The following is a 17,472-nucleotide window of genomic DNA, read 5'->3' as shown; positions in this document are numbered from 1 at the left end:
TTATAAAAAATGTTCATATTATGCTCGCCTGCTTCCATTACCGTTTTAAATTGAAACATTTGACAGAATCTAAGCGTGCGTGACAGCCGTCGGAAGGGTAGATATTAGGATATTTGCGTTACGTGGAAGAGTCAGTTGTTTGGATTATGTTGGTTAATGTTTGTGTCAACTCGGCTTGTTTTATGCGATTGCGATTAATTTGTGAAACTATTAATATTTAATATTCATTAATAGTCAACTCTACACAGTGATGTAATCGTATTACCAAACTAATTACGTAGTCAATTGTGAAATTTTTGAACCTATCTTTAACTTAGAGCTTCAGAACTATCTGGTGATTAGCCTTTGGTTTGCCATTTATTTCAATGGCTTGGCGACTGAAGCAGTCTTTGAGTGTCTTTCGACAGTTCATTAAGTTTCATCCTTTACTGAAGATTGCTAAAGATGTTAGTGAGATTTTATGGCTTACTATTTGAATGAGTGGTAATTGAAATTAAAAATGTGGTTTGAACTGGAAATTATTGGAGCATTGATGGTGTAGATATCTGGAATTGATGATCCAGACACCAAAATGAATCGTAGTGAATGAAACTGTTACTGTTATGGATCAGTATTCTTGAAAGAGTTGGTGTCGAGTTCTTATAGCGGGTTACCCTCCAGCACCACAAGTTCACGTTTACTTATGCGTGGCAATGATTGTCTGTGCTTCTCATCCTGGGCAAATATAGAACACCTAATGTGCAGAATACCCCTGTCTGATTAAATGTTCCTTCGTAGTTCCAGTGACGTGTAATGCTAAGAATTGGCAAAGTGCTACCCGAGTTTATTTTCCCAATCCCATAATTCCTTAATGACCAGATCATATTTTGGAAGTGGTATCACCTTGTGTGTACATCCAATTATAATAACTGCAACCTTTCAGCAAAATTATTTATTTCACCTACGTAGATCCAACGATACCTGTTCATGATTAAAATCAGCTATTTTTTTAAAACAGCCATTGCTACGGTCAGCTGACCTAAATAATATTGCGTTTGCTTCATCACTAGTTCTTTTTTTTCCTGTATGTGATATTTAAGTGAACAAAGTCATCCTTTGGTTGTGAAAATGTACTAACATATAATATTTGTCCAAAGATTATGGCCCGGAGATACCTGAGGAAGTGAGTATAGGAGTGGTAGAAAGAAAGGGGTGTTTGATATGGTTAGAGCAAGGGACCTGTGGAATTGCAAAGCAGAGAAAAGTATCATGTTGGCCCATCAGCTAACAATGACTAGCTCACTTAACTTCTACGAGATCAAGAAACACATCTATTGACCAAAGGAGGTCCATTTACCAGGAAGGAATGAACACACACCAGTTTCCTCTTTACACATTTTATAGACCTGGAAACTTCCTTCCAAACTAGACTAATGTGCTGTTACCACCCATAAGCTTTGAACACATTTATAGCTTGCATTCCATGGCGTTGAGCAGCAGAATAGGATTAGAGTTTTTCAATGTTTTTTTCTGTTGTGACTTCTGCGTAGTGGTAGTTATATTCCCATGTATTCATATAATTTTGAAAACTCAGTTTTATGATATAATTAGGTGCCTACTATGATTTATAAAAAAATTATTTCTTTGGGAACCAAAAAAATTTATTTAGGTTACGATTTATAATTTTTAAATGTGCCTTTAAAGATGAAGAGGGCTAAATGAAAATATTTGAGATAATAATTATTACAGGTGTCTTTTTTGACTTGAAATTGTGTATTGGCAATTATCATGCATTCTTCATGTTATTACATTATTATATAGGCATTTATCTGTAAATAATCTAAATTCAATGTTATCTCTGTTTGAGTTTCTGATGGTACTCGCACACAGGAGTTTAATTACATTGAAGTGGTGGGAAAAGTTAAGATAATTTAAAAGTAATAATCATATTATTTCCTCGTTTTCAAAATCAAGTTTGCTTTTCAGTGATGAGGGAGAGGGTTAATGGTATGCTCCATGACATAATGCCACCTGCGACACTGTAACTGAAATTATGGTTTCACCAATCCACAACAGACTTTGATAGTATTAGGGTGTGAAGAGGTGAAGGTAACTGGACCATATGTCTCTGAAAGAGGTCTTCATTTGGGCAAAATTGAGATCAAATGGTCCCTTCTTCCGTTTAACCCATTAAGGGGCATATGGGGGCAGTGTCCTGATTGGAAGCCTAAAATGTGGATTGTGCTTGATCAGAGGCTGTTTAGTTGTCAAAAAAGTTTTCAGATATATTTTAGAAAAAAATGGCAATAAGTCAAGTGGAGCATGAAAAACTAACAAACACTAACTAACAAACACTAACTAACAAAACTAACTTGCCACTTTTCTGAAATTTAGCATTCAAACTTAATCACATTTCATAAATATGTACTAGTTAAAATTTTCCTCATTTCAGGTACAAAATATAAGACTGCTTACTACAAGCCGCCCATATTGTATGAAAGTTGCTGCTTTCTCTACTCTCTATGGCTTGTCATTTCTGTCCTCAAAACCTTCTGTGGGGCAAAAATTAAAAGAAGCTGATGCACTTTTCAATGAAAACAAATTCAGTGAGGTTATAAAGGTCCTGCAACCTCATAAGGTGTGTAGTTATGTTCATAAGGATTCACAGATTTGTATATTTAGTACAATATAGGTTCACTCAGATATCCCAATGTGATTTTTCGTGCTTACAACATTTTCCCAGAATGTTATTGCTCTTGTTATATTAAATAAATTGACAAGTGCATGAAGTCAGTGCTGACATGCACCTATTTCTTAAAGTACAAAACTAATGTTATGCTGAGGAACCTTTAGTTGCGTATCTTCTGGTTTATAAATAAGCCTTGATCTCACCAAAAATAACACCAGGTCATAGTTAATTTTTCATATAATGGACAATAACATTGATTTCATACTGTCAACAATAATCATTATTGATAAAGGATCAAATCATGCCAAATTGATTTTCGACCCTGGGCAGTCAAATTGAGAATCAAATGAAGTGGTGGATAGTTTTATCTGATGAAGAAATAGAAGCCATACTTTAAGTTTAATAATAATATACTTTATTCATCTTATAATCATATTCACATATGGTAGATGTCGTCATTTAGGAACATACGGTTGTTCCTAGATAATATAGTATACAGCACAATATACAATCACATAAAATACTTATTTGAAAATATTTGCATACATACACCTAGTATTCTACTCACGCTAGACCTTATAATTTTAGGCTAGTAAAGTCGAGCTCATAATACTCCTGTATTGAGTATAAAGGATTGGAGGTAAGCTAATCACGCAGCACCCTGCGGAACACTATATTGCGGGCTGATTTTACAGATTTTGGAAGCATATTAAACAATTTGATAGGTAGACCTTCAACTTTGTAAGTCCTATCTAGCCTACAGTATGGAAAATCCATATTAGACTTTGCTCTGGTGTTATGACTGTGAACGTCAGCCCTAGTGGAGGACATACTCGTATTTTCTTTTACATGAACTAATGAATAGAATATATATAAATTGTAGACAGTCATAATTTTTAAATTTAAAAAGAGAGGTCTACAGTGTTCAAATGGACATGAATTAGATAAGGTACGGACTGCCTTTTTCTGCATCACAAAGATTAGCTTAATATCAGATGCATGCCCCCAAAGTCTAATGCCATAAGTAATATATGTGAGTGAAATAATGCATAGTAGGCATTAATTAAGTAGTCCTTACTAACATATAATTTCAATTTCATGAGCAGAAATAAGGCTCGGGCAAGTTTCTTCCTAATGTATAGAATATGAGTACTCCATGTTAATTTGGAGTCTATATAAAATCCCAGCAGTTTCACTGGGACAGTATCCGGTGTAGCACATTTTAGAGTACATATAAGATGCTGAGTTTTATTGGGATTCATATGGAGATTGTTGGCAGAAAACCAGTCCACTGCCTTTTTAAGTATAATAGGAACTCTATTCATCGCATCAGAATGATGGGGGGAACTATGTAGGAAAGTAGTATCATCCGCATAGAGGACACAGTCAGTAATCATATTGGGGCACAAGTCATTAATCATGACCAGAAATAAAAGAGGTCCAAGCACAGAGCCCTGAGGCACACCATATTTAATATTTAATGGTTTTGACTGTTTACCATTTACATAAACTGACTGCTTACGACCAGATAAGTAGGAAGAAATAAATTTTAGTTCAGTATCCTTAAAACCATAATATTTCAACTTATTTATGAGAATTATGTGATTAACACAGTCAAAAGCCAAAGAGAGATCACATAATGAGAGAGCCAAACATTGATTACCTTCAAAAGCCTTAATGATTTGCTTCATAACATATTCAACAGCTTGGGTTGTACATTTGTTGGGTCTGAAACCAAACTGAGTCGGTGTAAATAGATTTAAAGATTCAAAATAGTCCAGGATTTGGGTAAATACAACTGATTCAATGATTTTTGCAAGTGGAGAAATAATTGTTTGGAGAACTGATATCACCACATTTGTGAATAGGAATGACCTTGGAAAACTTCAACTGATCAGGAAAATAACCAGACTGGAGACAAGAGTTGATGACAATAGCAAGAGGGTATGCTAACCAGTCAATTACAGATTTGATTGAATTATTTGAAAGCCCAAACATATCTTTACAATTAGAATTCTTGAACTTTTTCACTACTTTAATTATGTCTATCTGAGAAACTTCTTTCCATCTAAATATAGAATTGGTGGTGGGAGTATTGCATAATAGGTCATTAGCAGTGTTATCTGAGGTTTGATTAATATTATTTATATCAGCTATAATATTGTCAACCGAACTAATAAAGTAGTTATTAAAAGATTCAGAGTCTATTGGAACATCATCAGAGTTTTTACTAAATCCTGTTTCTTTTTTAATGATAGTCCAGGCTGCTCTGCATTTTTTGGATGCACTATTAATGTAGCTAACATTGGCATGACATTTAGCCAATCTTAACTCACTATAGTAGTCCTTCTTTTGGTTATTGTAGGCTTTTTTAAGATCATCACTACCACATAGCTTATACTGTTTATATAAGTTGAGTAAATTCCTTCTCTTATTCTCAAGGTCAATATTAAACCAATTTGCCTGTAGATTGGGCTTCTGTTTCAGCTGAATTAATGTCTTTGGGAATGCACATTCAAACAATAACAGGAAATGACTAAAAAAAGTTGCAAACTTTCTTTCACAATCAGTATAGGTCAGCAGGGCATCCCAGTCAGTATTATTAAGCAAAGTTATGAAGTCATAGACATGGTGTACAGTCATCTGTCTAACATACACAGTTTTGGAAGTTTTCTTATAGCTATTAACACACAGCTTAGGGTGCCCTGAAAAGGAGATTGCAAAATTATCAGAGAGCATGGGGTCAAAGACTTTGAGAATACAGTCGGATTTATCAGTATTAGTTATTACATTGTCAAGACAGGCATTCAACCTAGTCGGTTCCGAATTAGCACAATATAAATCAAAGCCCCTGAGAAGAATGTCTAGCTGAGTATGATTCCTTGAAAGGCAACCCAGGTCAACATTTAAATCGGTTCCTATAACGATAGTTGCGTGAAAGTTTTGAAGATAAGTTGAAACCTTCTCAAGATGTTCAGAGAACACATCAAAGTGTCCATTAGGAGAACAATAAATAGATGCCACCATTAATCTCAGTCCTTTAAGGTACTTGGCAACAATTTCAAAATGTAGATCCATACAAAAACGATGTAAATCCAACCGTTTACACGTGAGATAGTTTTTTAAATAGATGCGTACACCACCATTTTTGAAGGATTTTCTACAGTAGATTGAGCCAAGAGTATATCCCGTTATTTGGTATAGATCACTTTCTTGCTCATGTAACCAGTGTTCAGAAAGACACAGAATATCATAATTTGCCGAGTTCAAGTAAATTTCCAGGTCACAAATCTTATTTCTTAGGCACTGAACATTTAACCCGAGGAAGTTGACAGAAAAAGAAGTAGAACTACCTGAGGTTTTGGGAGTTTTCAATTGGTGCACTAATCTTCCGGAGAATTCCGGCGGGATCTTGGAAAAAAATAATTGCCGAGGAAAATATTTTTTGGCCAAAACTCTGGGGACAGGAGCTTTTCACGGAGATCTTTGTCAATCGAGATATGAAAAGAGGCATAATTACCTCTGGATACCTTAAGCTGCTCGATATCTACTGATGTATCGGGGAGCTCGGGCAGGTGGTCCTTCAGATAGGACATAATTGCTTCTGTCGTGGTGTCAGGATGAAAATTCCAAACATGCACGAGAGAACGGAGATTAATGCCAGAGATAGAGCACTTTTTATCAGAGGAACCCATGATGGGTGTACAGCGTCGCCGCTTATGTTGTATAACTTTAAAGCCATCACTAGAAATGTAAGAAGGTTGGCTAACAGAAGAATTTTCACCAGTGTATTCATTCAGTTGAGTGACGAGGATGTCACTGGTAGATGCAGAAGATACAGAGGTAGATTGAGGTTGAACAGGGGACGTAACAGGCACTGTAGATGCATTCCGTTTGCAGGCACGAGTTTGCAGACGTTCTGGAGCACCAACGGTAGGATTTTTCTCTTTAAGCAATGGCGGTTGAACTTGAGCATTAGCAGATTTTAAACAGTCTGCAAAAGTAGCCGCACTTTTAGGCTCTTCAGTAGTACGTTTGCGTTCAGATTTTAACTTAGTCAATTCTTCCTTTAAAAATTCAATGTCCGACGCCATTTTGGAGATTTTATGGACAGACGTTCGGCAGTAGGAACACTTCCAGTATAAGTCACGGCATTCTAATAATGCTTTTTGAGGAAGATCCTTGAGTCCCGTACATTTAATGTGAAAAAATCGTGGACAACAGTCACAACAGGTAAATTTATCGGTATAATCGATAGGATTTTTACAGGAGTCACACAACAGATCAACAGCAACGGACGCCATCTTGAAATAATAATTTTGAGGGGCCTTAATAGCTGGGTGACCAGGCATACTCTTTAAAGAGTACTTATACCCTTTCAGAGCTCAATTTTTCCGTACTCTACGAGGGTAAGGTGAAAAGTTCTCGGCAATGACTTGGTCCAGCGTTTCTCCAACATCAGTATTCCTTCCAGGAAGTGAGAGGCTGGAAGGCTGTGAAAATAACCATCTACCTCTCCTCTCAACTTCTTCATTGGAGGCGAAGCGCTTCCCAGAAACAAATTTCTTCAAGTTTGAGAACAGATGGAAGTCTAAAGGTGCTAAATTAGGAGAATAGGGGGCTGAGCAAATCGTACCCCAAATCCCACAGTTTTCCCATCGCCAATGTACATTTGTGAGCAAGTACGTTTTCCTGATGAAAGATGATTTTTTCTTCTTCCAGCCAGGGGTTTCTCGCAAATTTTGGCATCTAGCTGGTTTGGGTAATATTCGCCTGTAATCGTTCCGCCTTTTTTAAGGTAGTCAATTAATGGGATCACTTTTGCATCCCTAAATACACTGACCATGACCTTTCCAGCAGATGCGATCAACTTCGCTTTATTTGATTCGGAACCAGCGGCTTCCACCCACTGCTTCAACTGCTGTTTCTTTTCTGGCATGTAGTGGTAGACCCATGCCTCATCCATGGTGGCAAATTGCGCACAAAATTGCTCGGTTCACTCTTGAATTGGTCCAAACATTGCTGCGAAAATCATTTACACATTTTCTTTTGATAGGTGTTCAGCAAATGCAGCACTCATCTTGGACAGAGCTTTCGCATCCCTAATTCTATGTACAAGATGTTTCACACCCTTTCTTCCAATATTCCCACAGCCTTAGCTATCTCACTCACCTTCACTAGCCTATCATCCAACATGAGATTGTGCACCTTTTCGATGGTTTCTGGTGTGGTTGCGGTTTTTGGCTGTTCTTCGCGTGGGTCATTAAAGGGATGTGGGACCCCGTTTATATTCAGCTGCCCACTATTTCACGGTTGGCATTGAAGGAGTAGAGTCCCCGTACACTTTGGTCAACTTCAGATGAATTTCCTCAGGGGTTGAGTCATCCAAAACAAAGAGTTTTATGACCGCACAAAATTCAAGTTTTTCCATTTTAACGGAAAATACGGAAGATGTCTACTGCAAGATTACGTGTAAACAAACTACTGGAGAGAGTAAGTTGAAGCTTGTCTTACGAACTAATGACTCTGGGTGGAATCATAAATTTTCGCTGATTGGAACGCTATCTCTGTTTTAGGCCGAGCAATTTTCTCCTTACCCTCGTATGGTCTATGGATATGTACCGAATCCTTTTTCACTTTGCTTTTATATTAAGGTATGTTCTACTGTGTATCAAGTGGTATGATTATTGTCAGGATAATACCACAGTGTTTGTTGACCTGAAGGAGCAATTTATATTGTATTGGAATTATTATGTTTAGCAATCTTAAGATATATTTTTTTGCCTTTCTTTCTGCCTATCACAAATGTCATAATTTTACTATGTATTCTATGACAATGTTTAGTTTTACCTCCCATTGCAATTACTGTCATCACCATTACCGAAGATGATAAGTGTGTAGGTGCCTTAAACGTTTTTCAAAATATTGTGACTCCAAATCAGTGTGCCATCCAGTTTATTAAATTGAACTAGAATATTCTCTGGAAAACTGATGATTATTGAAACTAACTTGGGTGATCGATTTTGCCGATTTTCTTGAGGTAGTAAATGCTCATGCTAAAGTGTCTTTTTTCTTTATACCTCCTTCAGTACTTCTTGTGTGGTTTCCCTAGTTATCAAAAGTTAATGACAGAATCGTGGGGCATGGCAGTCCAGTGAGTCCCTGGGCTACTCGCCCGAGGGCCTGGGTTCGATTCCTGGGGTTACCTCTGGGTACCCTCAGCTTCACCCAAGATGTATGATTTTTTGGGTGCCAGTTCTTCCTGGGAAACGGTAGGCAGCACAGGGAGAGAAACTGCCCTTCCTACCCTGGTGTGTGAATTCCTCATTTCGTTGGGCTTATTATTGGGTCAGCTTTACCCTAATTTTGAAATTAAATTTAAAATACTTCGCCTTCCACATAAACCACTTTTATTACGACCTAAGTTTCGTTATGGTATAACATCATCAGGTAAAAATACAAGTCAAACACAGTATATATAGTTCTGGACGGAGTGGAAGAGGAGGGAGGGAGGAAAGCAAGGATTGGTTGAGATAGGAAGAGGTGGCAGAGGAGGAGGAAGAATGGTAACATTGAAAAATTAGCAGGCTGGGAGAGGGAATTAATGCATTGTTGAAAATATAAAATAACAGAAATATACATTGTTGAAAAATACATTGTTGAGAGAGAAAAAAAAATGTATACAAATATTGTTGAAAAAAATAATAAATAAAATAAATTTTCTTGGCGTCGATTAGTTAGCAGAGGAGTGGGGGAATGGGTATTGCGAACGGCACTGGGTAATTAGGTGATTAAGTAGCAGGCTGGGAGGAGTTAATTCATTGTTGAAAAGGCTTAGCTTGGTGTCAGTTTAATTGGCAGGTGGGCGAGGAAAATACAATAACGGGGAACGCGAAGGGTAAAGAAATTCGTTGGTCAAAACCTCTCCTCCGTAATCCATGTGCTGAAGTATTTCTAATTGCTCCAGCACATCGAGGCGGTGGCCTTTCTTCTCAAAGTGCAGGATTTTGGGGATGATATCACTGCTGTGACCACAGTCTCTCAGATGTTTGGCAAAGAGTGACGTGGAGATGTTTTTTCTAAAGCATGCTCGGTGCTCCTTTATTCTCGTCTCAAATCTCCTTCCCGTCTGGCCTATGTAAATCCGGTTACAGTCTTTGCAGAGGAGTTTGTACACCCCACTCTTGTGTATGGGTTTAACTTGGTCAAAGGCTTGGTTGATTTAGGGGGATCGAGATGGTGCGGGGGCTAACGTACTGGCTTCCCACCCTGAGGGCGCTGGTTCAAATCCCAGCGATGTTGAATATTTTTCAGAGGTATCTCGATCCCTACTTGAGGTGCTTTGTGGAGGGCACTTTGAGTAAGTATGCCGTCCGTCGGATGGGACGTTAAACTGCGGACCCCTTGGCGCCTTTCGTAAAGAGTAGGCTAATGCCGACGCCGGGTTTCTTTCCACCCTTCATCCTTTCCTGTCCATCCCCTATGGCGCAAATGACCTTAGCTGTCGGTCGCCTCCCCTGAAAACTACTACTACTACTTGGTTGATTTAGGTGAAGTATTTAAATTTAATTTCAATATGAAGAATTTCCACCAAGTGACGCCAGAAACTGTTTCATTTACCATAATTTATCAAACCAACCTTCAGGTTCATTACTTTGCTGATTAATTAGAGCATCATCATATCCTAGCACCATTACATTTCATCTCTATTAGCATCACAATTTTTTTAAATTTCTTGTTCAAATACTCTATTGTTTTTAATAAATTTGTGATTATATCATAGAGGAATTAATATTTTTCAAATAAATGAAGCGTCATTGGAATTGATTCAATGTTCATAATTTTATATAATGAAAAATCGAATTATAACATTTGAATATTTTTATGCAAAACTTTGAAGGGTAACTCCCTTACATGAAGTACATGTAATGTTTATAAAAAAATTTATTATTAAAAATATTTATTTCGCAAAATTTCTGAAACTTAATACCCATGTCAAGAAAATGGTAGTGATTTTATTTGACATTGAAGGATGAAGTAATTTTATGGCAACATCTGAAGACAGATAGGCAAAGCAAAAATTTTATTCTCCCAATTTAACACTTAAATATATTCTTTTGTATTCTTTTTAATCTTGATTATTCCCTATAACAAAAAATCATGCAGCTTTGGTGAAAATGAGGGTGCCCAGAGGCATCCCTTGGAACTGAACCTGGGCTTTCCTGGCAGCCGTCCAGCACTATAACTAGGTTACCAAATCCTCTTTAAAACAATGGTTTTAGCTACTTGAATGATAAATATTGTACAGTTACTACACTGACCAGCATTATAATAGGTGCCTTAAAAGTTAGAATGTATTTGGCCCCTTTCCACTCTAATACAGAGCATAGGTTTTATGGTACAGCTAGTAGACTGTGATGGCCAATGTGTCTCTTTTTCTGGATTTTAATAGTATAGTCCATTTGGGATGGTTTGTTCATGATGGATTAAATCATTACAAGTTTTTAAGTTTGCTGATGAAGATGTTATGTGATGGAAATATTTTGCATTAAATGATGAATAAAATTAGGACTTTTCCACTTTATTATTAGAACTTATATGCAGTGTGGCCCTGATCAAGTATGTGGATAAAATGGACCTTCAAAAGTCAAATTGTTTGATGCTTAACAAGTTTGAATCTCAACCAAACAATTCAAGGGTAAACCACTTAAAATCTCGAGCAAAAATTTGGAATTCAACCTGTTTGAATGAGGTGATCAGAACCAGAGGAAATTTTGATTTTGGTTCCTATTATAGGAACAGGTCTTATGTTCTAACATCTTGATGTGACATTGGATGAGGCATTGGAATGTTATCTACAACACATCTTGGTTAAAACAAATGGTCAAATTTCACATGCATGGCCTTGGTTCATTGAACATCTCTTGAATTAATTCTGTTTTGTGAGAGGTTTCATGATTTTTTGAGTTTTTTCTTCATTGTCAATAATACTCATTCATAATTGCACCAAAGAAGTTAATAGTAGTGGGAAAAACCAAAGAGGAAAATTGTAACAGCTTCAGAAGAGCTGAAAAATCATTTTCGTTCCCAAAATGATAATTGCATAATGTGCATGTCAACTCTTAAAGCTTGGGTATCTAGGCTGTTCCACACTGGGTGGATAAATGAAGTTTTTGCTCCCAGTGTGAAGAAATACTCGGGTGTGAGAAAAAGTTACCCATCAAGGCCCTTCCGGCGTTGGAAATGGTCTTGCACTTCCTCCAGGATTGGAGGAAGAATTGAGTGGTGAAAATGGCTTCTTCCAGGTGAAGTTCTTGTCTCGCAACACAACCAGTCCATGGACCAGCAAGTCATCTCTAATTTCAAGAAACTTCACATGAAGGAACTGTTGCAATGGTGACCTTTTTGGCAGATGGACCCCTTAGGGACTCTTGGAAAGGTCACTTCAATATAATGCAATGCCAAAAGATTATAGGCTAAATCATTGGCTAAGTTTCCGCTGTGCTGATTGAATCTTCCTGGGGCAGTTAGCCAAGTTTCTTCCTAGATGAGGTCATCTGCCTGGAAGAAACTCTGGCCAGCCTGTGTATCAGCCAGAGACTTTGATGGCTCAAGAGCAAGTGGGAAAGTTTTTTGACAGAAAGCGAAGTTATGGAGGATATTGTATTCAGAGTAGGTAGAGTCAATGGTTTTGTGGGTGGATGTTGAGGCCTTGGTAAATTACTGCAGTATCACTCTGTACCCTGATGATCTACAGGATCTTCAGCAGGAACAACAGAAGGAAGTAGCTGAGGTATTCTCTTGCAAAAGGAATGGAACTGTTTACAGGTACAAGAAGTAAAGAATTAAAGCAAAGATTTGTAGAGACTTAAATATGGAGTAAGGACCTAAAACATGATCTTTGAGGCCATAAGATAAGAATAGAGGGTTTTATGATTTGTGCAAGGAGAAAGTGATTTGAATATAGGTGAAGGTCTAAGGCATTTTTTTTAACATGGTGGTAGAAGAGAGGAAATAGCTTGGTGAAATCCTAAAAATGGCAAAAAAAAAGGACGGACTAATATCGAGAGCCTGTGTGATGTAGAACACTGTGATAGAAGGAGAATGTTAGGTAAGAGGGGTAGAAGGAGGAAGAGAGTAAGCTTTTTGCATGGCATAATCAAGTAGGATATACAAAGAACTTGGAAGGAAATAATATAACTTATATACTTGTAAAATTAAGTTGAGGTGATGTGTAAATTGTAATACCTACAAAGTTGCTAGTGACCATTCAAAATTTGACTTAATCAGTCGATTGCCTTTGATTGAGTCATGATAATATTAGGAATAATGCGTCTATTTCCTGTAAATGCTTTTAGTACCTGCAAATCTGTGTTTACTTAACATTTACTGTATGGAATAAACAAAGACATTCAAAATTAGTGATAAATTTTATTGTTGTATTTAGCACTGAAGCAAAAATGCTGGTAAATGTTGTATTGCTTGCATCTAAATTTTTTGAAGTGTTGTCCTTACTCCTGTATGACATTTTGTTCTGATTCAATTACAGTTAGTTCTTGCAGTTGATTACCAAAGTAAAATTTTGCGTAAATTCTTTGCAGGATGAAAAAAATGATGAAGTCTTGTGGAGGTTAGGAAGAGCTATATATAAATTGTCTCAAGAAATTTCTGATGAAAAGCAGAAAAAAGAAATGATTTTTGAAGCATATAAGTACATATCAGAAGCTCTCAGTTTAAATGAAAAAAATTCTGCTGTTCATAAATGGATGTCCATTATGATTGATGCTACTTCAAAATTCCAAGGGATAAAAGAAAAAATAACCCAAGCTTATGTAATGAAAAAGCACATGCTGGTTTGTATTGTACTTAAGCATTTTCATAGGTGTTGCCTCATTGTTTTCATGGAATTTTCAGCTTAAAAATAACTTTATATTGGCAGAGAGCTGTGGAACTCAATCCCAAAGATGCTACTGTGCTGCATTTATTAGGAACATGGTATGTAATGTTCATTAAGTAATTATTGGGGATCAAAATTCATTGAATTATGTATATCTAATTGATTAATTCAATCAGGTGCTTTGAAGTAGCAAATATGGCATGGTATGAGCGGAAAATTGCCAGTGCCATATTTGCAGCACCGCCAACGTCATCATTTGAAGAAGCCCTTGACTTTTTCATCAAAGCAGAAGAAACAGATCCTCATTTTTATAGGTAAGTGGCTGCTTGATCCGTGCTACTCTGGGGTAATATCACTCAATTCATCCACACTTAACATGCACAACTGTGAAATGTATTAAATAATATCATTCATTATCAACAAGCAATATTATCCATGATATTGCAATTTATTATTGCACAATTTGACAACCCAATGTAAAATCTATCATAAAAAGTAAACATAATACTCATTGAAATGATGCTGTAATTGTTTTGTACTCATGATTTTTTTTGGGACGAGTTGTTATTGATATGTGTTCAAAGTCTCAAATGATGTCGATGGTTAATGTTTGCAACTATGAATTTTGTTACTTATTTTTTTTCGTAATAAAGAAAGTAATCTAAGCATTTGGAGTGGTCGATGATAATACGAGTTCAAAATTACTCCATCTTCCCTTCAAGTAGATAAAAAAATAGTGTAGAAAGATAAAAACTTTTTGTGTTGATGAGAATAATAATATCTTGGGTATAAAATTCAAAGCTAACATTGTTCCATTCCCAAAAGTTATCATTTTGTGGGAAAGCTGAATAGCATTAAACTTCCCCAAAAATGGAAAAATCTATATAGTCTACAACCAGCTCCTTTTGCTGCAAGCAAGCATAAGTGGTGTGGACATTCATGATGAATTCATTAGTTTGCACAGAATAGTTGCCAAGGGCAAGAAGTGGTGGTGAATAAGTTTACATACATGTGTGGTGTGAAAGTCACCAGTGAGAAGAAATGACATGTGCCACAAGAGAAAAACGGAACTAATTAGAATTTCTTGGAAGTAATTTTCAAGATTGACTCAGAGATGCCAATCCGGAGCAGGAAACATTGAGGTTTTAGTAATCCTGTGCCAATGCTGTGGTTTCATTTCCAATGAAAATTAAGAAACAAAAAAATGTCCTGCATTTCACATGAGAGAAGATAGTTCTGCAAAAAATTGTAAAACTCTATGCTTGGAAAGAGAACCTAATGAAAGTTGTCATGGAATTGTCTAGTGCCCTCTCTTGAAAATGGCATTTTTTCATGGAAATTAATAAAAATAGGATATTTCTGTATATCATTTAATGCACTTTTTCCAATTTTAGTCCAAATTTGTACTGTTCTCTCCGATTGTCCTCTCATCAGTGGTCATGGTTTAGTATGCAATCCCAAATAAATCAGTCAACGCAGCAGCATTATTTTCAGATGGGAGACACCGTATATCTCTCATGTACATGTACCTTCTAAAAAACCTTTATATTTTGTGCAGCAAAGCTTGTTCCCTTGGCACAAAAGTCTTTTGCTCTCAATTATACAGCACTCTTCCATCGCGTTGAAAGTCTTAACAAAACTATAATAATTTAAATGGCAATTACATAAGTTTCTTTTTGAGTAATGTCTGTTTGATGTGGATGAAATTTTCAAGTTCCATAAGTAACTCTTGTGTGTTTCTTTTTAATTAATGCATAGTGAAATGTGAGCTGTCCTATTCATGTAATTTCATGTCTCTGGGACATGTAAATATTAAATAATAGGTGAATCCTAAAGATGAAACATATCTGGTTTGATGAGTTATTTTTTGTCATTCATTGCTAAATTTTCATTACAGCATGAATTTTTTGATGCTTGGAAAAACATACTTGAAACTTAATAATAAAGAGAAAGCAAAGCATTATTTGCGACTGGCTCAAGAATATCCTCAGAAGTCTTCTGATGATGCAAAGGTTTGTTTGATTTTATTGGCGGGAAATTCTTGATGACAAATTAAACTTATTATATGTTTTAGTATGAAATAAAAAATAGGTATACCCATGTATGGAATGATAAATTTCACATCTTTTTTTTTACTTTTGATCAATATGGAAATTTCCAAAAGCTTTGGCCTCTAACTAATAGTAATAATTAACCTCCTCTTTTACAGGCTAAAAATGAAGCCACCTCTTTATTAGTGCAGTTATAATGACTTATGTGGGTTTTATAATCTATTGTCAATATATAGTGATCATTGTAATTCAACATAAATGTCATATTGATGTTTTCAGCATCATGTATTTTTGAGTGCCCTCAGCAGGACACTTATGTCATGAAAAAAAAATAAGGAAGATTAAGGCAAGCTGGACAAAACATCTCCTGTGTTCAGCTAGGTGGAATGCAGTGTACGGTATCATGTTTCTGCCAAATACTCCATTGACTACTAAAATTTTATTGAGACATCCTTCCATCCTCATCAAAATATTTGCATTGCAAGCCAGTAGGTGACAAAGCAATATTTTAATCTTATCAATTGTCCAGCAAAATAATTAATGTGTAACATTGGCGTAACATGCAAAAAGAAGTATGATATATGACATTAACCATAGTTAATAATTTTAGATTGAAGCTGGAATGTTATATGTCCTAATGTTTATGAAATTGAATGTCTAAGGAAAAAGCCATGATTAGTATAGAATCCATGTGCATGTTTGCAAGTCCAGGTTCAAATCTGAATGGTTCCTGCAAAGAACCAAACTCAGTTTTGTTGGAGGAGGTATTACTTATATGGGAAACAAGGTATGGCTCCCCATCCATTAAACTTAATCAATTTCACACATTTTAGAATTTAGTAAAAGGTGGTATAAATTATATTTGACAATCAAATTAGCCTTATGTTTTGACCATGTCAATTATTTTTGTACATATAAATGGTTTTAACGGCTGCAGGCAATTTGTGATGGAATGTAAAAATTATACTAATCGGTACCTACTTATTAAATATTCAAAATATAAATTCTTCATAAGAACTCTGTGTGTCAAAGCTATTGAAACATTTTCGAGTGATGGAGAGATCTGTAGTTAAGATGAACGTCATTATGAGCTTAAAAATTATGCAGTGTCATGAAAACATGCAATTAGGTACTAAAAATAAGTTTTGATATGATCAGTTATTTATTGATTTATTTTATTTTATCAAAGTGTTACATATGTATATATATTAATCTTTGTTATTCTTGCAGAGTTTATGAATATAGTGGTGTAGTTAGCATTTATGCCACCTAGGTCAGTACCTGAGTTTGCTATCCCGTCCTCAATTTTCTTCCCCAAGATTTTCATTTTTCTCCATCTGCGATAATATACTCAGTACCAAAACCATACCATACCATACAAAAGACCAAAATTAACATCCCCCAAAAAGTGCTGCTCATGGTGGACTGCCTAGATGCACTAATGCATGAATACTTAAATTTGATAAGTACCATTATTCCTAAATATGTGTGTTGTATTATTATATATCACGAATTATTTTTTTATGGCACATTGTTTTTTTATGGGGTTAATGATGACTTATATTTGAAGTCACATTTTTGTTATGAGTCTGTACATATCATTAGATATTTCAATTTTTTATGGTGATAAAAATTATTTTAAAAATTTTAGTTTGTTGTTTAAGTTTACTATTTTTTTTAATGTTTCTAGCAAAAAACCTTTAGTCTTTTAACAAAAAGAAAATTGATCTTATCCGTATAACTTTGAACTGATCTACAGCCACGCAGGGTGGGATGTGAAGTGAATAAAAGAGATAACTTCAGGCGTCACTTTGTGGAAACGATACATATTGCAAAGAAACACTTGGTTTTTCCAC

The 17,472-nt window shown here is 35.8% G+C and overlaps 1 protein-coding gene across 2 annotated transcripts; it reads left to right on the top strand.

Moving 5' to 3' along the window:
- The first annotated feature begins 84 nt into the window (after positions 1-84).
- Positions 85-17,266, top strand: LOC139690941 (regulator of microtubule dynamics protein 1-like). 2 transcript variants are annotated; one of them, XM_071588584.1, is made up of 7 exons: positions 85-158; positions 2,432-2,617; positions 13,270-13,521; positions 13,608-13,663; positions 13,742-13,879; positions 15,463-15,577; positions 15,775-17,266. In XM_071588584.1, exons 1-7 carry the CDS (start codon positions 147-149, stop codon positions 15,811-15,813), a joined length of 798 nt encoding a protein of 265 aa, XP_071444685.1. In that variant the 5' UTR covers positions 85-146; the 3' UTR covers positions 15,814-17,266. The 2 variants fall into 2 exon arrangements, with proteins under 2 accessions (XP_071444685.1, XP_071444684.1); XM_071588583.1 differs by lacking the exon at positions 85-158 and adding an exon at positions 203-446.
- The last annotated feature ends 206 nt before the right edge of the window (positions 17,267-17,472 follow it).

This window comes from Hetaerina americana, unplaced genomic scaffold (genome assembly GCF_022747635.1).
Source record: "Hetaerina americana unplaced genomic scaffold, ioHetAmer1.1.p SCAF_3, whole genome shotgun sequence".
NCBI classification, from domain to species: Eukaryota; Metazoa; Arthropoda; class Insecta; order Odonata; family Calopterygidae; genus Hetaerina; species Hetaerina americana.
This window is presented reverse-complemented; position numbering and strand designations above follow the sequence as displayed.

Bases quoted from the DNA above. Each gene is read 5' to 3' on its own strand.
- LOC139690941 (XM_071588583.1), top strand. From the start codon at position 366: ATGGCTTGGCGACTGAAGCAGTCTTTGAGTGTCTTTCGACAGTTCATT. The intron at 447-2,431 runs GTTAGTGAGATT...TCCTCATTTCAG, and splicing joins TACTGAAGATTGCTAAAGAT to GTACAAAATATAAGACTGCT. The intron at 13,664-13,741 runs GTATGTAATGTT...TAATTCAATCAG, and splicing joins CTGCATTTATTAGGAACATG to GTGCTTTGAAGTAGCAAATA.